Raw genomic sequence first — 27,135 nt, forward strand, 5'->3', positions numbered from 1 at the left:
TTGTTTACAAAACGTAAATAAACAGCGACTGCAAAGGGATGTACCACTGCTGCCTACATATGTTGGATCAGTTGGTGTGTGCAGTTGTTTTGCCTGCACCATCCTGAATGAAACATACTGTATAACGCTGGATTTCAGACCCTATTGTTATTGAAATAAAATGTAATTGAGCAGCTTAGCATGAAGAAAAAACAGCATGACAGGCTTCGTCTCAACAGGGATAGATTTAAAATAGAGAAAACCTAATTAGTTGTATTATTTAACGTGATTAATCTGTTTAATTTGTACCTCTAAATTTATTGCGAGGGATTCACACACATCCCGATGTGAGAAAATAGGCTAAGGCAGCTAAATCAGGGCTAAAATTAGATGAAAAGCATGCAGCCCCTCTACTGTCTGAATCCTCAGCAGGCTGACCTGATACATGGTGACACTAAAACGAATGCTTCATCTAGTTCAAATTTAACAACACAACCGTGAAACAAATGTTCTCCCTTCATTAACACCCCAGGCGGCCGTTTCTAGAGAATGGAAAGCTTAAATATTTAGGAAATATGACAACAAAACACAACTGTGGGTTTCAATAACTTTCCTTCAGCCACAACAACAACAACAACAACAACAACAACAACAACAACAACAGGGCGTGTAGCAAGCCTGGTTCCCTCTGTCGGCTCATCCAGGGTGAGCCAGACAAGAGTCACAGTGGCCTGAGTGACCTCCCTATAAATGGCTTCTTGGTTATGCAATGTAGGAGATCACACAGGGTTACTGACGGAGGAGAAGGAATTTATAGAGGGTGGGCAGTGAAAGAAGGCAGCAGGAGGAACACACTACCAAGTACAAACCAGATTATGACCGGTTCTAATTTCCTCTACCTCATACCAATCCATTCACCACTTTTTCACTCTAAGATTTATCAGTTTCCCACCATCTGTGGCTCCAGTGAAGATGTTCATTCCCACTGAAGTATTTTAAAGTGTGTCAAAAGATAACACTGGTGCAGATAAAGTATTTATTAGAGCACGGCTTCGTCCCTCAGTAGGAGTGCACCTATAAACATGTTGAGTCAGAGGACATGGCTGATAATCCCCAGGAGGAACTAGATCCGAGCAAGGTGGACGGAAGTTAGGATAAATGCCTGGTATCTTAGATCCTTTAACAGCATAAAAAAATACTAATTTTGTACATATTTGATTATTCTATTGGTAAAAATGCAGTCGTCCTCCCCTTTAACTGACCCAAACTATACATAGACACTTTAAACTAAACTAGAAAGAACAAAATCATTCTAGCATATGGACATCAAAGGAGGAGAAGTGTTGCCGAAGGCTTTCAAGATGCCGCCTGCTGACGCAACAGTGACTCACACAGCTGTCAACCAAAATCCAGTCGATGTTGCATGTTGAATAAATGGTACTTTTTGTAAACAAAGGTTAAATCTCCCATTCTTGTCCGGCATTTGTTTGTTATTTATGATGATTAAATGCAGAGAGGAGGATTTTTCTCAGGAAATGTAGGTTCATCAGAGCCAAAAGAGGATCGTCCACTATAATATTTAACGCACTACAGAAGAACCATTACAGTTTTATTTTAGGGCTATAGGGGTCTCTAAAAACAACAATTTAAAGCAAGCTAAAACATGGTGTTACAGACAGCAGAGTATGTATTACTAACTTTTAGTAAATCTTTTACACAAAGCTTGTTAGAGTGGAAGAACAAATTAATATTTAGATAAAGAAATGATAATGTTTTATTGTGAGCCTGTAGGGGGAGAAAACACAACTAACAGAGAGTGCTGTGCTTAATGAAAAGAAGTTTAAATCTGGTGTTCTAAGCAGGTGGTAACATCCTAGTGAGCCAAAATATCCTGTAATTAAAAGCAGGGAGTGTTTGTGAATAGTGATGGGAATCATAAACCGGTTCAGAACCGGTTCTGTGTGTTCCAGTTCCATGGCACCGTTTTGCAGCGCGTTTAATGATTCTCTTATTGATTCCAGGCAGCACCAGAGCCTAGCGCTGGGAAGCACGACTTACATCAAGTTTTTTTTATTTTTAATTTTTATGTAAGTTAGGCACACGGCATTCAGTAAGCAAGCACGATGTGACCAGGCGAAAGTCTAGAAAAGTAAAACCAAAAAAATTATGCCCCATCGGGGATTAACCCATTGAAAGTTTGGCTTCATTTTAATAGTGTGACAAGACGTCCTATTATTCCGGGAATGTCCGGGGGGATTTCAAAATCGTCTGGGATTCTGGTTGACTACAGTGCAGCACGTAATCAAAACAGGGAGCCGGGGTGGGGGACCTGACGTGGTAACTGTAGCCTGGACAACGGCGGTCCCGTGCTTTCCTGCGCCTGCCTTACCGGTCCCCAGCCCCCCTCCTCCGGGTGAGGACGGGCGGCTCATGGCTCTCTGCTGAGTTCGGTCCAAGTCAGCGGCCCATGAGTCGACAAAAGAACAAATAAAAACAAAAAAAAGAGTGTCCTCCTTTTCAAAAACCCAAATCAGGTCACCCTACATTTTAAGGACGAGAAAGATGGCAACAAGGCGCATTGCAATCATTGCAAAGTGGCAATTACAACCGCGGGAGGAAATACATCCAACATGCAGAAACACCTGCGCACACAACATGGCATACAATTTAACAAATGCCGTGTTCTTGATGCCTTCCAGACAGAAGCTAAAGTTACAACCAGCATGGAAGGAAACTCTGGTGGTAAGTAGCTAGTTTTACATCACTGGCTGTACTTAATGTGGTTCCTAGTAAACCATAAGCCATTTCTGGAAATAAACCAATTCCTGCCTCTTTGGCCTTTCTTGTTAATCCAGCCATTCATTGCTAGCATGTTTAATTAGAACTACTGGTAGCTGGAATTCTTACATGATTCTAGCTATTGCAATGGATGTAACGAAACATGCTACGAAGTTGCTCCACAGTTAAGAGAGCGAGAGAAAGGTGATGCTCGTTTATCTAAATCAGGGGGAGATTAGTTTATTTCCTGAAATAGTACAGTAATGCTTTTTCATTAAACCATTTAGATGACTGTGACGAGAATCGATAAGGAATCGAATAGTTTCACAGAATTGAAAAGAGAATCGATAAGGAATCGAACCGTTTCACAGAATCGATAAGGAATCGAATAGTTTCACAGAATCGATAAGGGAATCAGAATCGTGAAAATCTTATCAATTCCCAACTCTATTTATGGAGTTATGCTTTGTGTACAGAAATGTCCCAGTTCCATTTTAAGTCTTTAGGGGGAGCCAAAACAAACATTCTTCTTTGATAAATTAAGGCAAAGGAGTTAAAACGCTGTAAAGTGTGACTCCAAATCTTTTTTTTTTTGGGGCTCTAAAACATCAGAAATCACTAAAGGAGAATATTTTTAACAGAAATGGAAGAAACAAAAGGAGTCAGTCAAAGTGACTCACCTATCTGCAGCAGCACAGGTGTCACCAGTGCCGTCTCCATGGCGTAGCAAAACTCTCTCCCAAACATCACTGCGCCGTGCATCACCCATCTCTTTAAGGGAATGCCTTCAATGGATCCCTCGCTGGCCGACTCCTCCCCTCCTTGGCCTCCTCCTTCACCCCCCAATCCATCCGTCTCGCCGCCTGCTCCCCCTTTCTCATCCTCCTGCCCTGATGCGGTGGATTTTTTGGCGCCCATCCCACCACCGAGAGATCCGACCTGCATAGCGTCAGCCTCTGTGTTCTGTGGCGGCATGGCGGAGGTCATGCAAGCAACAAGAAAACTCTCCTCTAACACACTAAAAAAAAAACTATGAATACTCTGCAAGTCTGAGGATAAACTGTAGCTGATTTAAAGTCTAGCACTAACTTTCTTAAAGCAGTTCAATTAAATCTTTTCCTGTTACAAAATGCAACCAGTGGAAGTAACTGGCCTGAATATAGTTACCTGTTCACTTATTAAAATAGCCAGAAGAAAAATGCCTACGAATATTAAAATAATCCAGAATAAACTATAATCTAACAAGAATAAAAATGTCAAGATCTAGAGAGGGAAAAGTCTAAACTAAATCTGCAATAACTTGTTCCCCATGCAAGTTGTCCTCCAAAAGAAAAAAAAAAAAATAATCACTGCAACTTCATATCTAATCCTCCTTGTTTTCCACCCAGAGTTGAAAAATGCAAATCAGCTTTCCGAGGCTTGTGCACAATCCCCCAAAAATAGGTGAGCAGTTGTATTTCACAGGAAGAGTGAGTGGTACATTCCAACAGCGGCTCTGTGCATGTCCTTCTTAGTTTGCACGGAAGGTGTGCAAGATACTGCTTGAATTTTTTATTTGGTTTGTTGGTATGACATTGATTGCATGTGTTGCTTATGTCTGAAAGTGTTTGTGAGTGGGTGTGAATGTGTGTGTGTGTGTGAGTGTGTGTGTGGGTGCATAGGGGGCTTATGGCTTTTTTGTCATTGAGGTTTCCTACTTTTTTTTTTGTTTACTGTCTATTACAAGCAGTAAAAATCCATATAGAAGACCATTCAGTGAGTTCCAGAGTCATTTTGTGTTTGGGAGGCTGGATGGAGCGCTGGGTGATGATGTGGGAGCGGGTGAGCAACAGGTTGCAGTGGCAGGGGGAAGGAGGGCGGGTGGCGACGGTGGGCGGAGCTCCTGTAAAAATCCCCATCGATTGGCTGATTAATCTGGAGGGAGAAGCACAGAGCAGAACATTAGATACGCAGCTGCAGAAAGTCAATACTTTAAGCATGCCGATAAAGTATGGTGCAGTGCCTTACGTTTAGTCCTAAACTATAATGCGAGACCAAAGGATATAATGCAATATATAACAGTAGGATTTTATCGCATAAAATACACGTATAACTGTGCAACTACTGTGATATAATGAAATGGCTTAAAATGTATGCAATTTTATCCCCTCTAATTTTTATTTTTTGGTCAAATTTTAACACAAACCTATATAAAACCCGATATTATACATATTCATTGGTATAATAAAGCTTACTTATTTGAAATATGTAATCCTAAAGTTATGCATTTAGTGTTATAAAGTATACTTACCTAAAGTTGATACTAAATCATTTATTTGAAATACAAAATGTTTGTGGTTTGAAGGTAACCCTAATTATCATACAATTCAAAGAATAAACTATGCATTTAAAACTGATACATTAACAGTGATTTTAGGTGAATATGTTACCAATTCTAAATAAATAAATCTGATAATTGTGTATTTTAAAATAAATAAGCTATATTAAACTTATATTAATAATTTAGGGTTTATTAAAAAAATTCTTAAGATCAGATTTTTTTATGTAATTAAATAATATTCATATAAAAAATTAGGGTAAAATACTTTTGCAACTGATTAAATAAAACATATATACAAGAATAAAACACATTCATCTGAGGGGTGTGATGCCTGGAAAAACAGAACATGTCTCCTTTAACAAATGAACGATGCACTGTAAGACATACAGAAATCAAACCCCTAAGGTGAAGTTAAATGCATATAAATCCTACTGTATGCATACTTTTTGATATGGATATGAACTTAGAAAGTTACTTTCTGCGGTTATTAGCACACAAAACTTTACGATCATGAGGTAGAGCCTGAAAACACTATCCAACAAAATAAACAAAGCTAAAATGCTTACATAGGACAAATATACATAACATCACCACTTCCAAGCAGCAACCAACATATACTTGAAAATGTTTGAGTTGTTTGAAACACACATGCATGTGTTCTCTCCTGTAAAAGGAGTAATAGTACTTTTTTTTTTTTACATAATTGGTTTAAGCACATGATTCATTCTGGCAGACACTCGGACAGTCTTTAAAACCGGAAGGGAAGGATCAAAGAAAGCAACGTGCTACACAAACTGAAGCGTCCTTAGACTGAGCTACTGTTTCAAACAGAGGGCTTGTGTTTGTGGCCAAAATAAAACGACAGATATGAGCACAGAAGTGAAAATGAATAAATAAGTGAGGGAAGCGCCTCAGCTATTAATATGCTTCACAGAGAAGGCTAGGAAAAAATCCCTAATATTTGACAGGATTTTCATCAGGTGTTTTGGTCTCTGGGAGGAATCCCACAAAGAATGCATGTTTCATCACACACTAGCATCGCCATATGAGGTTTATTAGACTTCTAAGGGGAATACAGAAGTAAATTAGAGAAAGGGAGGGAAGGGATGGTTTGAACAGGTGGGCAGTGGGAGGAAAAGGAAATGATGTAGAGGTCAGACCGAACTGAGTCAGGCAGCGGAGGACAAATAAACCGAGAGATGAGATCCACAGATGGATAATGATGGAGCTCCCTCCCCATCATCTCTCTCCTCTCCATTATTCAGCATTCCCACTTGTCCTTATTAACATTTATAACTCTCTGAAGACACTCATTAATTTCTTAGTGCATATAAAAACAGAAGCTCCTCCCCGCCTGACCTCACGCACACGAGGTGATTACATAACATCCTGCACACTTCACAGGCTCATGTTCATATCAAGCAAAAACCTACTTAGTGTCTTCAAAATCCTCTTTAAATATATAAAAGATCATGGCATGGTGGAGACTGAACAAGCATGTCAGCGATGAGCCACTTTAATGTTCGGTTTATCAAGCGCGGAGTAAAGGGTTTTTTTCCCCTCACAAGGCGACTCTTCAGTTCTTCCACCTTAATCAAAGAAGAATCCGAGTCCAACATGGTAACTCAGGAAGAGCTGCACAGATTCACAGCTAAAAGAAGAGAGACAGAACACATATCAATCATGCACTCCAGAAATATACCCCTTTATGAGGAGCGGGGATAGGAAAACTATTAGAAATGTTTTAGCTGAACATTACCAGGAAGGTATCGGTTGTGATAAATGGCATTTTCCTTCCTTTGTAAGCCTCCAGTTCTCTCACTATCCTTTAGTATCCTGTAGACTTGCAACACAACAGGCTAAATCCATGACACTGATCCCAGACATCTGGAATATATTTGCTAAAAATCAGTGAATTCCAATCAGTCTAATTTCTTAATAATGGTGTTTTCATATTTGTCATGTATTTTACAGCCGCTATGTTTAACACGAGGAAGAAGGTGTTTTGCTCATACAGCTAATAACTGTCTGTCCTGCATGGTAAAGGCAGCATTATGCTATGGGGATGCCTTCCTTTGATGGTCAGGGCGCCTGTTTAAAGTTGATGAGTCGTTGTCCTTTCAGCTGGACAACCCTAAACATGCAAACAAAGTAATGTGCCAAAATGACCTAATCAAATCAAAATGTGCTACAAGGCTTGAAAAGTCATGTTCACTTTAAGTTTCTTATCTGCGTTCTAATTGTGTGGTATAAAACCCAGGCCATATGTGTGATTATTTCCTCTGACACTCATCTACGCCTCCTCCAGCAGGAAGTTAAAAAAAAAAGTATGAATTATAAGACTTGCACCCAAATATAACATGATGTTTTGTAGCACTTTTGGAGTGCTACAACACATTATTTTGGAGATAATTTATGCTAAAGAAGAAATCAGCAAAACACCAAAACAAATCATTCTTAAAAAGTCCGCCACTAAAACAGCTGGAAGGAGGAAGCTACTTTGGGAATTTAAATAAGAGACAATAAACACTTTGCGTAATTTAATGCTAGGCATCATTTTTTTTTTTTTTATTATTATTATTATGAAATCCGCCCTGTGTTTTAGCCATAGTTGTAAAACTGTTGCTCTGTTACAGTTTAAAAACAGCCAGCAGGTGATCAGATGTGTCTTAGACCACTTCTAATGAAACAATAACTTTGCAGGATGCAATGATTTGAAACCATAAGCAGCTTAAATGAAAATAAAGGTTCAGTTTTAGGTTGGGCGTGGTCCAAAAACTCTTGACATGATAAATCAAGAGCTTCAACATGTTTACAGGAGTCACAGCTTCAGTCGCTGCCAAGATGATGGTAAGTGGGAAGTCTAATTGGTACCTGGTGTGATCCCTCTGATTTGTTGCAACATTACACGACACGACATCAGAAAGAAAACAGTTTTTTCTTAAGCTACTTTTCAACAAAAAAAAAAATGGTGATAAAGATAAATAAAGATGGGCATAAGGAGCCAGATACGTCAGAAAATCATAACAAAACAGCAGCAATGTGTGTTTAAATGTTTTCTGTTCTAATTTCATTAGATTTTAATTTAATTATTTTTAAAATTCTGTATGTATTAATATAGCCCATTATGTTTTTATTTTTTTGTCTTTTATTTATTTTTCTTCTTTAAATCAATTATTTGCACACCGTTTTCATTAATTTATATTTCCTTAAATATATTTATTCAAAATGTGGATTTATTCTATATAACATTAACACCAATCAGTTTTTGTTTAAATGTGGTTAAGTTTTATTTATTGAGATTTCCTATTTGTTCTTTATTTTTTTCTATACCTTTTATATGAAACTAGATATTTAATGTTGATATTCCTTTTATACGGGGCAATTGTATTTTATTTTTCCATGAGACCCATTACACTGATGCTATGATGAATATGTGTATAAGTAATGGTTTTCTAAGATATTATTTCTTAATGCTTTCTTAATTTCTTAATAACATTTTTATTTGTTTCCTCTTTTCCCCTGTTTATGATTACATCCTTCAGGTAAAATACTTTTAGATCAATTCATCGGAGAAAACAAGGTTGATCTAATAATTGTGCTTTTAAAACTTACATGAATACTTATAACTTATATATAAATAACTTTTAAGATGGCATAACATATCTGAGTTGACAGCAAAACATTTAGTCTAAAGGTATTTTTATTTATCCCTTTGCAACATACCAAGAGAATGCATGTGCTTGTGATCAGATCCTAAAGGTGCAGAGACATGCACTAGTTACTCCCCTTGATTGCTTCCGTTAGCGTTAGAAATACTAGGATTTAAACGTCCATCTTTCTCTGTAACCGCATTGTCAAAATACAGCCTCACATGAGTCTCTGCTTCAAATCTGCAGAGGTGTAATGAAGTAAGGGTGCAGGGCACAAAGAAAAAAGAGCTGCAGAAGACAATAAAGGAATAAAAAAAACATGCCTGAAAATAAAGGTTCAGATAAGAGAGGTGAACCATGGCAGATTGTACATAAAGGAGATGACTGTAAAGTTCAAGGAGAGGAGCAATTTAAGAGTGTCGTCTCCTGCGTGTCTCAGATCAGCACCCCGTACAAACAGATCTATTTTTGTGAGTGTTTATTCTCATGCCTGAGCAGATTACCTGTCACACAGAGATGACATCAAGACAGGCTCAGACTCTTCGACTGCATGCAATATTGCAGTCATCTCTAAGCTTTCAGTTTCTTTTACACATTAAGGTGGAGACCTACAGATCCAAGCTATAGAGAGCAAAAATTATAGGTTTTAAAATGCAATTCTTCACACTATTTTTGTGAAAAATGTGTGAAAATGTGTGAAATGATCTATGAATGAGTTTAATTAGAGGAATCTTGAGGCCACGGGCACTGAAAACAAAATAGGTCATTTTAAGATGTAAAATGGCAAAAGAGAAAAGTTTTGGACCACAAGGAAATAACAGGATTTTCAGCTGTACTGTGGAAAAAATATAAAATTAACACAAAATCACATAAAGTGGAGAAAATGTCTTTGTCATAAACGCTCTTTTTATTCAAGCTTTTCCCCAACGTTTTCTTTCCAAGAAGAAATAATAATTAAAAAAAAATAGATATAGATTTTAAATGAGAAGTTTTTTTCTTAAGGCCTTGGTTGCTTTTTAATTAGTTTTCACTTCAGTTTATGTGAATCTTTCAAACGCTTTAAAGCTCCTGACACTAAGGACAAATTTAACAACATCATCAGTTTATTGTAGCTCTTTTGGTACGTTGTTACCAGTGTGTTCAAAAGAAAAACTATTTATCATTATTGCCTTAGTTTGATTCAATAAAAAAACACAAAAATTGACCAGATTTAATAAAGGGAGCAGTAAAATAACTAAAATAAAAGCCCAGAACTTTTAAAATCCTCTGAAAGCCTGGTAACATGTTTATCAAAAAAACCTTCCTGGTTTTTTAGAAGCAAAAAAAGGAAATCTGTTATAATTAATAGTTTTCTCATTAATCTCCCAATGTTTGTTGGCAATAAAGCTCCCCCTGTTGGAAAGCCTGTGTTCCAATGCTGCGGTGGCAGTAACGTCCGGCTCACAGCACTTTCATTCGACTCCAAAAGCTGTAATGCAAATTTCCCGTCACACTGGCTGCAGTGCATATAGAGGCACCTTCTATGCATAGGATGAGCAGATTATGATTGATATTTTTTTACCTCTGCCCTGGTGTCCCAAAGTTTAAAACCATGTCCTTTATTTGACTAGATAAGACCAAGAAAATAAAAAAAATAAAAACTTTATGACCAATTAGAGCACCTAGTTGTCAAAATGCCACAGGTAAAGTATTTTAATATATAAAAAAGGAATGGAAGCTACATTTAGATAAAAGAAAACACAGCAGCAGCTTATAACTGGATAAGAGTGAAAAGTGTTTCTAGGAGCTTTTATCGAAGTTTTGCCAAAATGATTCTTCAATTTCATAAAGCGAGATAAGAATTCAGGATTGTCCGTCATGTAGCCTAAGAATCATTGTTGTTCCACATGTTTTTGTTTAATTTTTTTAGTTTAAAAAAGATCTGTATTTTACTTTATCTGTTTTCTGTACTCGAGAAACGGTAAAGAACCTGTTCTTTGAAATATTGTATTGATTGTTAATGTGCAAGTCTGCCCTGCTTGCTATATAAGCAACATGTTTCCAGAAGGGTGAACCTGGCTGGTTTACCCTGAGATTCAGAGATGTTTATTGTGTCTCACTTCCTGTCTGATTGATGACATTGGGTCAGAGCTACACAAGCACAGGAGGAGTCCTGTCAGACAGACGAGCCCAAAGCATTTTCATAGATCTAGCTACCATGATGATTTTGCTAATATTAAACTTGCGATTGTTTTTAACCAACACTGCAATTTTATTTAGATTGTCCTTTGCATTAACCACAAGCTTGTAGATGTTTATATCCAGGGTTTCATTTTTTTTCATGGCCTTGAAAGTTTGCTCGTCCAGAGTTCATTGTTGCAGGACTGTACAGTGACCTTTCTGTAAAAAATTTCTACTATCAGCACCCTTGTCCCTTCTGTGTGGCAGCATGCCCACTTTAAGTTAATTCAGCGCCACCTAAAGGGCTGGAGTGATAGATTTAGTGTCTAAAGGCTCATTTATACTTCGAAACTAGGTCGTCTGCGTAGGTGTCGCAGTGAACGCAAAGACGTCACCGCCCCCTCTGCAGACACTCTGCTGCACCTCTCCCAAATTGTAGGTGACTGCAAACAGTGCCGCAGACAGAAGGCCTCTGATTGGTCAAATCTACATCCGCTTACCAGCTTGTTTTGTTTGCATGGCTGCAATTGCGGAAAACAACTCATGAAGTTAGACAAGCTAGAGGAGCGAGGTGCGTGGGAAAGCTGGGACCCTTTTTCCACCTGAATCCCCGCTCTTTTTCTCCCTCAGTTGTCAGACAAACTTGCCCCCACTTCCTCACCACCTCAGCCATATCTAGACCCACAGATAGTTCGTGATTGTCCCTCTTGCATTGTGGCGTGGAGTATAACATAGCGCAGATCACGTTTCAATATTGAGCATAAATCAACAAATGTCTGCGTCAAGCTCACTGCGAAACACTGTTGCAGGGAGTATAACCAGCCTTTAACTATTATTGAATGTAAAGTGACCAAACCTGAACACTTCTGTGATTGAAAAATTGTGTTTTGTAATTGATTATAGTGCAAATGATATCACTACCCAGCCTTGCTTTATGTGATCAAATTTCCATTGGATCAGACAATTAATCATTTCCAGGAAATTTTGGGCTTAAATGCATTCATTGGTTAAGCAGCAGAATGAGTTTTATGGTTTGCACCTATTAGACAGCTTTTAGTGGCGGCAGTGAGATGGTTTGGGAGAGCATTAAACTTTGAGTTGGTAAATAGAACCAAGTGAAAGTCAGAAATAGAACAAAATGTGTGGCCTTTTTTTAAATGGGTAAAACAAACACACTCAACTCTGCTGCTTAAACCGCAAATGCTTTTTCCTAATAAATGTTGCACAATTTAGGAGGAAACACACAGGCTTCATGATGGTCCAAGATTTATTGCCAAGAAGCACAAAAATGAAACACAAATGGCTTCTGGATCTTTCTTCTGCACCAAAGATTAAGGAGGCATCGCAGAGTTTTTTAATGATACCAAAATACAAAACAGAAACACAGCACTATTCATATACACAGAATGCAACCTGAATATTAATCAACATTTTGATTGTTTGCTAGGTTAGACCCATTTAACTTTGACATGCTTGACGTTCCCGCCAAACCGCGCGAGCTTATAGATGTATCTGCACTTAAATACTGAGGTATCAGTCTGCTCATCAAACCATGTTTTAGGCATAAAGTAAAATAAAAAGGCCATTTTAAAGATATTTTCCATTAAAAACTTACATAATGTTCCTTTAAATTCATGATTCATAAAAAATCTTAACTCGCATCTTTCCATCGGGTTTGTTCAGACAGTCTGCGGTGCATCACATTCAGGAATCAAAGCAGTCGGAGCTTTACTGGCAGACATTGACTGGAAAATGTAAAACTTGTTACTCAGGCTGCAACAGAGGAGAATTGAATGGATTTGAAAAGACAGTTGGAGGATGCAGAAAAGCTGAGACAAATAAAACAAAGAAACATTCATCTGTACGGCTGCAGAAATAATTGGAAAAGATAAATTAAAGCAAAGTAAACACTGTTAATACTGAAATGGTTGTTTTTTTTCAGTATCTAAATTCACTAAACATCAATTAAACGTAGACTGGCCTTTTTAAAAGCCTTGTTTCTATCAATCTGCAGCATCATGGAGGAACACAGCAGACATGTAAACGGGTGGAAAAGAATGGAAAGGGTATACCATGAAACTAAAAAAATGAAAACAAGGATGTTCACACAAACTTAAGATGTGATGTGTAAACGGTCATCAGAACCAAGCTCGGCCTGGTTAACTGATCCGAGCTCGGACCGGTCTTGGCATGGATCGGTTTGAGTAAATGGGGTATATGTGTCTCAGCTGGCCTGGGAGCGCCTTGGGTTCCCCCAGAGGAGCTGGTCCATGTGGCTGGGGAGAGGGACATCTGGGCTTCCCTACTGAAGCTGCAACCCCACAATCCGACCCCGGATAAGCGGAAGAAGATGGATGGATGGATGAACTTGGGGGGGACTGTATATAGAGATACATGCACTTATGTTGGTCTATGACACAAAAATCCTGCAAAAATAACTATTACTTGTTTACTGTGGCATAATGGCACATTATAGGGCATTCAAATTTTTCATTTCATTTCATTTCATTTATTTTGAAACATGACATGATTTTACAATGTTTGCATAGAATGCTACCTAAACATACAGCATGTTTCAAAAAGGAGCAGGATGAAGCATAAGCTTATTAAACCCTACCCCTCAGTTACATAAGTCATGGTGGTAAAGGACGATTACAGTAAGACAAACAGTATAACTTTTTGTGCATTATTCTTTTGATATCAATACTTGTCTAGACACTATAAGCTTGTCTGTTTCTAACTGTGTGCATTCATATCAGTGAAGTATTAGCTTCTAGGAACTGCCACCCGACTCTTGAAAAGCCATTCCTATTTGTAGCTGACATGACTTTTGGTGTCGCACACCAGCAAGGCATGTGAGCACACGACAAACAGACAATATAACCAAGCAGCATTTAGGCTGCTAGGCTCAAGGCCTCAGGATCAAGTCCACATGTTGCTCGGCCCCAGTCCTTCTCTTCCCCTTATTCTATGATGCATTCATCACAGACTATACTTATTTGAGGGTACATGGAGGGGAGTTTAAGATGATCTTAACTCTGTAAGAAATGACATCCCAAGGAGAGTGAACAGATTCCCAGCTTTAGGAGGCAGATGGCAGGGATAAGAGAGCAAGACAGGCAACGATGGAGGATGGACGGGTTAAACAACAGACTGGATGTGTGCAGGAAAGTGCTGAACTGCTGCAGTGCAGAAACAAGGAGAGGGGGGGGGCACATGTGAGCCAACGTGCAGTAGCATCAATGACAAATCCTCTCCTAACAACACAGGGCTGAAATCATTACGCTAGCTTTTATGAATATGATGTAATGTGGACACAGATGCATCAAACATTTTGATGTGTCACATATGCGTGTTCAAAAGAAGGATGACCCCACAGCTCTATCGCCAAAGCAAAACCACCTCCGTTTGTCAAAGTAGAGGCAACATGTCTGAATAATATCAGCAAACTGATGAATGGACATAAACAAACAATGCATCCAAGTCAAACTTTATGACAGGTTGCTCTTTAGCAGGAAGGATCACTCTATTGCAAAATGGACAAAGCTGATCCAACATTAACAAAACTCTGCATTGAGAAGAAGCACTGAGGTGAAATGCAACATAACTATCAGAGATTTTCACTTAGTTTACAAACAATTAGTCATTTTTATTGTAGGACAACAGATGTTATCAAGCATTTTCTTTTGATGCCATTATATATATATATATATATATATATATATATATATATATATATATATATATAAAGAACTATTTAAAATGCACATCCAAGTCTTTTATCATGGTATTGGCCAGTTCGAGATTCCTACACCACAATGATCCCCAGTAAAGACACAATATTCACTCCACTAACAGCAACATTTTAACTAAAGAGCACATTAACAGTGGCGTGTCATATTTATGAAAGTGATAAAAATAGGGTATTCTATGCTTAAAACACTCTAGCCTCAATAGTAGAGTTTAAACCATGAAATTTAAACCACTTTCGCCACCAAAACAAAGAAGTTTACTCTATATACTGTATATATCCCATGCACCTTCTTTTTCCTTTGGCACATTCTTCTCCTTTGATTATTTGAGCTGATGTAACAAGTAGATTTCTCCACTGTGAGATCAATAAAGTCAATCAACCAATCAAGTCTCTTGTAGACATTCAACGCTCTATACATTTGGTCTGAGAAAAATGTGTCCCACTCCACACAGTCAGCTGTCAAACTATTGAGGGGTTTCTTCCATGAACAGTCCAACACCATTTTAAACTGATCCAGATCTAGGACTTTCTATTTCTTAATTCTAAGCCAGTATTTGGTGCATTTACTGGTATGTTTTAGCTCATGATTGTCCTGCATGTTGTCAGTTAAATGTCTGAAACAGAACATGTTTCAGACAGAGGAGAGATTGATTTAAAATTACTTTAACAGTTCTTTAAACATTTTACCAGACTAAAAACTAATGACTGAACCGGCTAATTATTATAAAACATAATGGATTCTGACATCCCATCAAAATAAATAAAAATAACCAAACTACTAAATGTAGCGAACATTTATTTGGGCAAGGTAACCACAATTCCTTAAAGAAGACTTTGAGTGAATAATGGAAAATTAAGATAGAATACCAAACCCTACACAAGATGAATTATAAACATAGGATAAAATGTGGGCTAAGGAGAAAACCAAATATACTGTTGTTCACTGGTTCAAAATCCAAAGATAAAGTTTGCATTTAATGCATTAAGTCAAGTTTCTACAGCCTAACGGAAGATGAGAGAACTTTGAGTTTAATATTCTGCAAACCATAATCATCAAAATTTTACTCCATCTAGTAATTTTACTGTATATAATATCTATAGTTAACTTTATAAATTAGTGACAAAACTATCAACTTTGTCACAATATTCTACTTTTTATTGAGATTTAACTGTTTGTTCATATTTGTCTACAAAGTACAGTAGAAATTTGGTGAACAGGCTGCATTTAAAGACAAAATTTTCTTAAAATGTTTACTTTTTTTATATGTTCTGTTTCATCCAGAAGTTTTATTAAAGCTTATTACTCAAGTAGAAGTAAAAGTAGAGTATTAACTTAAGTACCATTTTAAAACTACTTAAGAGTATAAATTAAAGTAATGCAGGAAAAAATATTGAGGACAGATACTTTTAAAACGTATACTGGTTACTGTACTACCCTATTAAAGGACCATTTTCTGGGTGATAACTTCCCTATATTTACTTTTCTTACTTTTATATTTAATGGTAACAGTGTCAAGTTTAACTTTGCATCATCTTGAAAACAATTTGGTGCAGTACCAAGTCCAACAAAGAAGTTATTTGTCTGAATAAAACAAATTATTTTGATGGTTTTTATCTTATTTTTTTATACAAACAGTCCATAACCAAAATGAGCTTAAATAAAAAAAAACAAGCCTATTTTTAAAATGTATGCAGTAGAAAGTAGAGATAATTAGAAAAAAAAATGTAAGAAGTAGACATAAAAAGTTGTCAAAAAAGAATAATTACTCCAGTAAAGTATAGATGGCCTTAATTTCTATTTAAAGGTGTAGTGGAGGATGTTCTTTTTCCGGGTGGATCATCAAAATATATGGTCCTCCTAATTGTCAATCATTCTGATATATTTACGTAAGGCCTTCCTACGTGCTCGTCCCCATTTTCACTTACTGGCGGTGAGTCTGACATAATGGAAAAATAGCTAATCTTCTTTTGTCAAGTAAGCTTGTAAGAGCGATGCAAACAGCAACTTTTAAACAGAGCCTGCATGAGGAGAAATGGGCTCCTGCATGCTTTTGCACCTGTTTAATAGGTATTCCCTCTCTGGAGCGGATACAGGGCTGTGCATGTGCATTTTTTTTTTAAAGTGGACTCTTTAAAAAAGAAAATCCTCCATTATACCTGTACTTTGTGACTTGACACCTCTGATTTCATCTATATGGGTCACAAAACACTAGTCTTTAAAGTGGAAGTCATATCTAAATGACATATACTGCATGATTCAGTCATTATCTGCATCCATGAGCGTGTCTCCTGCTGTGTGCACCATGTTGTCTGGAAATTTGCAGGTTTATCAAAGCGGGAAACAGTCTCACTTGAAACAGCTGACCAGAAGCTTTTTTGTTTGCCACGAAAGGCTTAGTCAATATAGTCAATATTTTTAGTTCTGCTAGTTAATAAGCAGGCTAGTTAGCACTCTGGCTGCCCTAGATAGCAACTGTAATCAGTCCACAGGCAGATTAGTTAGCACAACACACAGCATGCTAAACCACAGATGTCTAGTTGATCTTGTGGCGACTTCTTTAAATAACATTTCAATGAGGTCTTCCAGGTTTCGGATGCAGCAGTTCACAATGATGCCGCTTAATGTTTGAAACAGAGCATATTCAGATGTTTATGCATGTCTGACAGATTATCAGTGCGTTGCAGGCAGTTTGAGGACGCTGACCTCACACACAAACTGTTATTTTAATCTGGAGGGTCTGTTTATCTGTCTAGACACTAGATGTCAACGTGGTGTGGAGTGGCTCGTGAATTTAGCACCGTTTTGTCTAATCCATTGACCCAAAAAGCTTCATTTAACAAGCTGCAGGGGAACTGATGAACACAGCCTGTATGAATGCTGAAGGAACTCCTGCAGATCTGCATGTTTTGAAACCAGGGCGCCCTGGAGGTTAGTCGAGCCGCTAACAGTAGCCTTGGCCTACTTCTGCCCTGCAGTCATACTCCTCCAGTGTCAACCTCACCACAATCCCCTGTGGCCCTTTCTGATTTAAAGGCCCCTCACCTAACATTACATATATGACAGTAGCCTCCACCTGCATCCCGTCTTTCAGACACTGTAGGTAGGGATTAGGGGGGGTTCCCTCTTCGTGGGTGTCTTCCTCATCCACCTTAGAGGTTTGAGTCACATGGGAGTCAAAAAAAAAGTAATTAGAATGAGACAAAAATTTTCCATGCAGATCAACTCTCTTTGTGCCGTTCATTTTTCTGAAATCAAGTCATACTCCGTCTCAAATTCTTTCACCGTCTTCTAAAGAGAAACTTCCCTAAAGCTGCATATGAATCACAGAAAACACACACTCTTGAAAAATCCGAACAAAACTGGTTTTCTTGTCGTGCAAATAACATAATTGTTTCAAATTAGGAGTGACAGTGAGCCAAGCAAAACGGTGACGGCATGTGCAGACCTGTTTGAAGAAGCGTTAAACCTCGAAGGTGGCAAGTTTTTAAAACCCTGCCCACTTGTCTGGTGGAATATTCCACAGCAAGACACACCAACCTGCAGCCTTACTCAGTCCTGCACACATGCCTGATGCTGATAAAAAAAAAAGCCAGATGAAATCAACCATACCAAACTCATTGACCTGCACACTAAACTAATACATACGGATGAGAATATCCCTTATAGAGAAACATACGAATAAAATCAATAACATCTATTTATTTAGGTTTCTCCTTTATTCTGTTTTCCTGATCAACAAGTGAGAATGACAATTTACAATATTTGACCTTGGTTTGTAAACAAACCTTAATGTGATCTAGATCTAGAAAAACAGAACTCGTTTGCTAGGCTTTGAGGTAGGTGGCATAAAACGTGCCAGTGAATAAAGCAACATACTTTTATTTTTTTCTATGCATTTCCTTAGTGCCTGATGTTAAATAAGGTCGGTTTGGAATAGGAAATGCTCAACAGGACAGTTAAAGGGAAGAAAATCAAAACGAAATATTTAGACCGGCCCAAATGATGTGAGGTTGCAAAAGTTTGGTGGAGAGTATTGTACCATATTTTAATAGATGAAAAAGGGTAAAAAGAATGAAGAGAATCAAAAGGTTTATTGATATATTGATATTTAAATGTTCTTTATAAAAATGCCCCAGAAGACAAACAAACATTTTATGATTAAAGCCTTTCAATTTGTTTTAACTCATACTTCCTTTCTTCCCCCTTCTGCCAGGCAACAAAACAGTTTGAGGGTCTGGATAAACCGAGCGCTCTATGCCAACACCAGTGCAATCCACTACATCAACTGGATTCAGACATGGATAAAGCCCATCAAAGTTTTTAAATCGGCCTTAAACACACCGGGCAAGCTGCTCCAAACATCTAACAATAGTTGCCTGAAATTTTGGACCCTTCTTCCAGACATCTGTAGAGTAAATCAGGTTTGTAGGCCGCCTTACTAAATCATTTTTCAATGGTTTATGCTCAGGATTTTGTGCCAACTACAACAAAACACTGACTTTATGCAAAAAAAATCCAATCTGTGATTAAATTAGTGGCATGGTTAGAGTCCTAGAAGACCCATTACCTCCTTAATCTGACTTATTGGGGCAGGAAATCAGTCCATGATGCAGCAAAAAACAAAAAAAATAAAAAAAATGAAACAGCAATACCATAAAGTGAGGCTGCCACCAACATACTACATAATTGGAGCTCTTTGTGCTTTAGAAGTTATCTGGCTTTTTTTTTTTCTATTGAATTTAGATGCATCTTAACTTGTTTTACTGTAACTTTCTTACTAGCGGTATATTTTCCTGCAATGGATATTAACATCTCATACCATAACTGTTCATACAGCGATCATGGCACCACCAGGCATCTGAACACTGAAACGAGGAAGGAGCAGACTAGCGGAAGTCCATGTTGTCTTTATGATATCTTGACCTACTTCCTTTAATCCTCATAATATCACAAAGAGTGTTGCCTTAAAACAACAACAACAACATAGATGTCTCCATTTATTTGAACCCATCAGAGGTTTATAAAACCGTGAAATCATCTCGTCTACAAGGCTTAAAACTTCATGCATCTCATTATTCTGGCATTTAGTCAACAGAAAGGATTTTTGAAATTCTGATAGCATTAAACAGGAAAAGTTTGACATGTTTGACATATTTTAATGTCTGACAGTGTGGGAAAAAAAAGGTTAAGAGTCTTCACATTACCCAGTATGACAATATCTGGTTTCAACCGTACACTCTAGCATGTCAGGTGACGTTCAACACCAAATATCAAACAGCAGTGGAGCAGCATTTTAAAGCCGTCTATGTGCGTTTTCATCCAGCATGATTTTTTTGTAACCTTAACATCCATCACTGACACGGATCAGAAATGGAAGAAAGAAAGAAGACCACTGCGAGAAACCCAAACAAGTGAGCAGCGATCACTCTGAGTGTCTCATTACAGTGTTAATGACACTGCTGGCACCAGGCCAGGTATCCTCTCTCCTCATTTTTTCCCCCACCAAGACAACAGAGCACCCCTCTCTCTCTCTCTCTGAGTGCAGACCCATTCAGATGGTGTCGTCTGTAGAAACTCTGTTCACATACAGAGCTGAGACAATCAGCGCACTGTTTGGTTTTTAAGGGAAAACTCCAATATTCTCAAAATTGGAATTGTGGTCTCTTGGTTTTCTTCAACTAAACACCCCCTTTGTAACGTTTTTCATCCTGCAAACGCAAAATATGCAAACTCTTTATTTAAGGACATTTTTGGAAGTAAGTAAGTAGGTCTGGGCGATTTGGGTAAAACAAAAAAAAAGTAAGCCTCCGTTTTATTCCTAACAAATCAATTAATCAATTTTTTTCTCTCCTTTATATTTCATGATAAAAAATGACAAACTTATCTTGCACACACTAAATATATTACTGTTATTAGTATTAGGCTGTGAGCCAGCTTTTCAGTTGTGAGTGATAACCTGATGTCACTGAGCTAAAAGAGTGCATTGGTGGAAAAAAATAAAATCTTTGCAAACGTTAAATCTTCATAATCGGAAAATGTGATCAATCATTAAAAATCAATTCATTGCCCAGCCCTTCTTCAAAGGGTTTATTTCTGTATACTACTTTAGATTTATCAGAGTTGTGTATCTACAATATAAAACGACGGCAAAGTGTTCATGGGCAGAAATGAAAGCAACATAGAATATCTTCCATCTCAAACATCAATACAAGTTTAACTGCATTCTCAAGCAAACAGGCTTAGACATTTTTAAGGTAATATCTATCCATCTATATATTTTGAAACTTTAACTGAGACAGTAAACAGCATACATTGGAGAGATAAGTCTGCAGGCAGAGGGTGTGGTGTGCATGCTTTGTCCAAATGAAGAACAGCGAGCCAAGATGCATTGCACAAAACCAGATCTGCTGCCACACAACCCTGGCATCCAGTCAGCTTTCTTTGTGGCCATCTCGTCCAAAAAGGGGCTCATTTAGCCATTAGCTGATTACGTATTGAGTATAACCTTGTTAGTATGAACTTGTTATATTGGAAATGAACCAGAAGGACAGAAACATATTGACTGTAGATGTTTAAGGAGAGAAACTTTACATGTGATCATAAGTTTACATACATATAGGAAGAAAACAGCTCTCTGATAGAGCAATACGTGGATTCTTTGCTGCAGAATCTAAATGTACCTGCAGCCAGGATGCATTTGCATAAGCTTTTTATGCTGTTTGTTCATGGTTTGCCTTGGGCATTAAAGTAAGAGTGAATAAAAAGTAACTCCCTTTGACTTTCACTACGTCTGCTGCCTTTTCATTTTTCTTGAGGATATATCAGGAAAATTTAAAACTCAAATAAATGACGGCACTAAAAAGTGAACAGTGCAACTTATTGCTTACAGATCTTTACTTTTTACATTCATTTGGTATAATTGAACAGTTCATCTTATAATTACTTCCTGTGTGTTAATTATCAAGCTTTCAGCCCAAGATGGTCAGTCTAACACATACAAAAATCCTTAAAGTAACTTAATGGAACACACTTGTTCCATTTAACCAGTTTGCATCATAAATAAGAAAACAGAACATGTCTCCAAAAAATGTGCTTTAAGAGGTCTAACATTCAAGTCACAGAATTACAAGGATACCAGATATTAGATTTTAGCAATACTTTGGGAAAATTTAGAAATGTGTTGTTTTGCTTCACATTTAAAGACTGATTAAAACAGAATTAATGACACAAAATAGTTATAGATCTCTGGTTTGCAGCTACCTGTCCAGATAGGCACCAGCACCCCTCGCGACCCCAGCTGGGATAAGTGTGACAGAAAATGGATGGATGGTTTGGAGCTTCAGTCTGCATCTTTAAAGAACATTTTATTTGTAAATTGAGTGTATTTCCAGGAACTAATGGACAATTAATTCCTTAATTCAATTTACAAATAAAATGTTGATGATTTTCTCTGTTATGGGCTGCTTAGCGGCGCAGTGGGTAGCGCTGCTGCTTTGCAGCAACGAGGTTCTGGGTTCGACGCCCCACCCTGGGGCTTTCTGCATGGAGTTTGCAATGGTTGTTTGTTCTGTTTGTCTCTGTGTTTCCCTGCGATGGACTGGCGACCTGTCCAGGGTGTACCCCGCCTCTCGCCCATAGACAGCTGACGATAGGCACCAGCACCACTCGCAACCCCAGCTGGGATGGAGAATGGATGGATGGATGGATTTTCTGTTTCTCTTCTTCTGACTGATACCATGGCATTATTTGTTTGTCTGGGCAAACTGTGGTTTTAGCTAATGGATGCAAATGCCAGGAAAATCAGACCAAGATAGAAATATTGGGTTATTGTAATTCTGCGGTCCTGTGGTGGAAATTTACTCAAATGTAAAAAGGCCTTTTAGCCTGGTAAAGTCAAGATGATGACCAGTAGGGTGATCCGAATGCAAAACCAAAGCCTTTTTGCCTGTTCACTGATGTACATAAATAATAAAAAAAGAAACTCAGATAAACATGGACTGGGATAGATGACTGAACACGATACCTCGGTGTCTTAGAACAAAACGTACTAATGTTGATGATGGTCACATGAATTTAGTGACGTTTCATGCAAGAAACAGGGGTTCCATACTCACCTGTATTCAACTACAGAATATTTTGACCTGTTTTCTATGTGATTAAGCACAGTTAATTATTTCTAGAGTTTTTGGGGGAGATTTTGGCAGCTAAATTTCTGGATTTCTTACATTTCTTTAGATACGATCTCATGCCTTCATATTAACTGTGTTTCCATTACAAATGTGCACAAGAATTATGTCGATATTCTGCTAAATTCAAAAAGAAAACTGCATTTAAATAGAAAACAATAAAATTGTACAATACATTTGTTTATTTGATCACTCTAGAAAACAACATGGCAGCGGTGGATGTAAACATGAAATATATCCATATTTCAGCCACAGCTCTAGTACTCATTGCGCTCATCGTTGCAAACTAAATACAATACAATATATACGAAGTCTCTTAAAGAGTCCAAATATGCCGCGCCATCATCCACAAACTACTTCTGGTCTTCTTTCATCTTTTTACAAAGCAGTAAGGTCCAGCTTCTGATCATGTGACTCTTGTGATGCAGAAAAAGTGTTTCCATTGCTGGAATATTTGTGAAATATGATCATTTTTATGCCACCAGAATATATATATATAAAAAAAATCCCATCAAATTTTTGTTGGTTTCTATTTAAGAAATTTATTTCTGCCATTCTAATTTGTGCAACTTGATGATTAAATGAAACACTTAAATCAACCTTGGGACTTCTTAAAAATGCTTTTTCCAGTATAAAATTGAACTTCTAGGTTTTACAAAACAACACCAAAAATGAAGAGCAGACAGTATGTGACCCATCCCCCGATTAAAAGGCCCCTGACCAGAAAAGTCTAAAATTTCCCATTACACCATATGTCTGTTTTAAGGAATCAGAACGCTGAGTAAGCTTTCAGCAAAACCCAGAACATTTTCACATGGTGCGGAAACAAATCTAGGGTTACAGCGAGTGTGATGACCCAGACTGCAGCATTTTTTTCACTTCAGTCTAAATAATAGATTTTAATCAGCCTTTACATTCAAAGCAAGTAAACTCAACAGAATACGGGTGGCTCCATGTTTAATAAACCTGCTGCAATAATGTGAAAATATAGTTTCAAATGACGACAAATGAGCTGATATTTAGGTCTGATTCTATATCTAAGACAATACAAGTGGCTCTGTTTCCTAACTGACAAATTTCAACATGTTTTGGCTTATAAAAGTCATGGTGTGCATCCACACTACATAAACATGTATGTGTTGTGTGTTCATGTGACATTTCCAGCTTGTGACCACTGGTTGCCTGTTATGAGTCGGTAATAACCTAATGCTGACGCAGCAGCAGTCGGCAGTCAGCAAAGACCTCATCAAGAGGAAGTCGACCGCTTTCACTTCAGCATAAATCAGCTTCTTGCTGACACACTGACACACACACACACACAAAGCAAGACCTGAACTGCAATGCAACGAAACTTGGAGTCTTGACAGATTTAAAAGCAAGGAGTTTCCACAGTGTGTGTTTTTTCCTTCTGTAGAACCAGTCAGGTGGCTCCATAATAAAAGGCGATGACATGTCACAATGAAGCAATGCTGCACGGCATTGTCTAGATTTACATTACCAACTTATAACAACACTTAGTAAAGTGGGTCATATTAATGTGTGATAGTAATCTAAAGAAAGACTCACCAAAAGGCATTGAAAGCTTCATTAATGTCCCCGAGATGTTGGTCCTTTGGTCCAGGCTGTATCAGTAAAGCCCTGCAGTGGAGCCTAAATCAAAAGCAAAACGACAAAAGCAAAAAAGGTGAGACTTCGCATCAACATGGCACCAAACACACACCTCTGAACCTGCTCTCTGTGAGAAAATACAGGGGAAAAATAGAACAAAACAAAAGAATTTATGGATTTTTGTATCTTTCCTCCCTCACAGCAGGATTTAATTCATAAAAAAAAACATTTAATAGAATACAGCCAAAACAAATAGGTCAGGGGTCCACAACCGGGGTTCTAGAGCCGCTTCTGGCTCTTTAGACCCTCTACAATGACTTTAATAATAGATAAAAAATAATATAAAGAACCAGCTAATGTAGTATAATAACAAATACCACTTTTAGAAGCTTAAGTGTTTTTTTTAAAGAATATTCTTTACAACAGAATGGCATAAAAATATTGAAATATGTTTTTCAAAGCTTTTAGAGGTATATGTCTTCGTATTATGTCGCAAATTATACATTTTATTGTACTTTTACATCAAATAATACCCTATCAAAGTAAATCCATGCCTCTTATTTATGAGACTATATGAGACAACTTTATGGCAGATATGAAATAGCAATTATAAGTTGTGTTTTAATATAAGTTTATGTAAAAATTTGCGTCTCTAAACAATCAGCCGGACTCGGATCGAAATGGCTCTTTGGATTTAAAGGGTTATGTAGACACCTGTGGACGTACAGTAGGCGTTTAGTGGGGAATTTTTTCCTTATGACAGGAAAAACATAATGACATAGGGTTGAACTTATAGGAAAAATTAAAATCTGAATAGTGCAGTATGCTTTTGTATTCAGCGAATGAAAAAAAAAAGCAATTGTAGATAATTATAATGACTGAAAAGGAGGAGCATCAAAAATCCAAAGTAGGCTTCCTCAAGGGTCAGTGCACCTTTTAGATGACTTGACTGCATTTTTAGGAGGAGATTCAGCAATTTGGTTCAATGTGCAGGACACTACACCTGAGGAAACCTGGTATAAAGGTAGCACTGGAGGAGCTGCAGGATTCAATAGCTCAGGTGGGGGAGATCATCACACATAATTCAGGCCCTTTACAATATTTCCCTATCTGGAAAAGTGGAAAAAAGACAAGTCATTGGACGTAAAAAAAAAACTTAAGAAAGAGGATGCTTTTGAAAGAGACCACTAAATTGGGCCTTCAGACAAAATACTAACACTGAGCATCATCGCAATGGTGAGTGATGGATAGATAGGAACCCATTAGAGGCTCCAAAATACTTTAGACAAAGGTGGAGGTTCCCCATCTAGCAGAATAACCCAAACCATAGAGCCAGCAATACAGTGGAACTCCAAACACTAAAACCCCATAGTTTGTAAGAATGGCCTACTCAAAGTAAAGACCTAAATCTAACATAAAGTAGGGCTTTGAAATTAGTGTTCATAGAGACTCTCCATTCAGTTGGAAGAAACATGGAAGGCTTTGTAAAGAAGAATGTTCAAAAATAAAACGATAAAAGACTTAAGCTGAGTAAACATGCCCCACATCTTGGATTAATGGTTATCTTCCAACTAATGATCATCCTCAACTTTGTTGATCCATTTAATAAAACCAAAAAAAAAAAAAAAAAACACAACGCATTTAGTTTAGCGTACCTAAAACAAAAAAAAGGTCTACAAAAGGTGCATTCTGTATTTTTTAACTAAGCTCAGTAAAAAATAAAAAATAAAAAAAAAATCAAGTGAGCATTTTCTCACAATACATAAGGAAGTTTGCTGTTATCAATAGAGGCATAACATAAGATACATAAGATCACAGATTTCCATGCAAAATCTGTTGGCAGAATTGAAGCAAACTTCATGGAACCATCTCCAGATATCTTTAGATAAAATAAGCTCTTGTCATGCAGGAAATCCCTCATTCACAGCAAATAGACTTTTCATCTTCAGCCAGTCTCTGCTGGGTTAAACCGCGTCTTCCTGGTTAATAACAAAAGAAGCTGCAGTGAAATAAACGAAGCATTTGTGCAAACAGTCATGGGACCACCCCTTTAACAAAAAAAAATAGTTTTCATCATATTCTAATAATGCATTTCTTTCTAATAAATGCGGGTTTTAATTATGCAACCTGACATATCCTATGAACTCTTCCTTCCCCTCCTCCAGCAGCAACCTGAGATGCTGCTGTGTATCCTGGCTGTCGGAGCCAACCAGCAGCAGCAGCAGGAGCAGCGGGGCTTTAACTCCGTCCCCTCACCGCTGTTGTTGTTGCTGTTTTTAACCGGACACCGCGCTCACCTCGCCGGGTCGCTGACAGGCACCTGGCTCCGTTTTGTTGTCCTCCGGGATGTCGGACCGTCGCTTCTCCGACTCTGCAGCAGAAGCTTGTTTCTGCACAGGCTGTCCACTGCTGCTACGACTAAAGCCACAGCTTTAAATGCGCCTTTAAAGGAATATCTGTCGGAGGACTAGACGCAGCGCCTGGCTTCCGTCGACGACACGGAGTGCTTTGCATAAGGAGGCGGAGCTTATTGTATGACGTCCCCGCGACGTTTTGGTTGGTCGACTGACGCTTTTATTTATTTATGTCATTTTTGATAACACTCAGAATGGAATATACATATATATTCAAAAAATAACTTAAATTAAGTACATTTTTGTATATTACAACAGTAAAAAAAAACAAAAACTAATTTT

The 27,135-nt window shown here is 37.8% G+C and overlaps 1 protein-coding gene across 1 annotated transcript in view; it reads right to left on the reverse strand.

The window, feature by feature from the left end:
* slc45a4 (solute carrier family 45 member 4) overlaps positions 1 to 26,913 on the reverse strand; it is a 57,618-nt gene extending 30,705 nt beyond the window's left edge. The window contains exons 1-3 of the mRNA XM_015392770.1: positions 26,737 to 26,913; positions 24,398 to 24,481; positions 3,438 to 4,671 (exon numbers count right to left, since the gene is read on the reverse strand). Coding sequence (XP_015248256.1) covers positions 3,438 to 3,744 — 307 coding nt within the window. The 5' untranslated portion in view covers positions 3,745 to 4,671; positions 24,398 to 24,481; positions 26,737 to 26,913. The remainder of the gene's footprint in view (positions 1 to 3,437; positions 4,672 to 24,397; positions 24,482 to 26,736) is intronic.
* Positions 26,914 to 27,135: the final 222 nt, after the last annotated feature.

Source organism: Cyprinodon variegatus, unplaced genomic scaffold (assembly GCF_000732505.1).
Source record: "Cyprinodon variegatus isolate N-32 unplaced genomic scaffold, C_variegatus-1.0 Scaffold605, whole genome shotgun sequence".
Taxonomy (NCBI): Eukaryota; Metazoa; Chordata; class Actinopteri; order Cyprinodontiformes; family Cyprinodontidae; genus Cyprinodon; species Cyprinodon variegatus.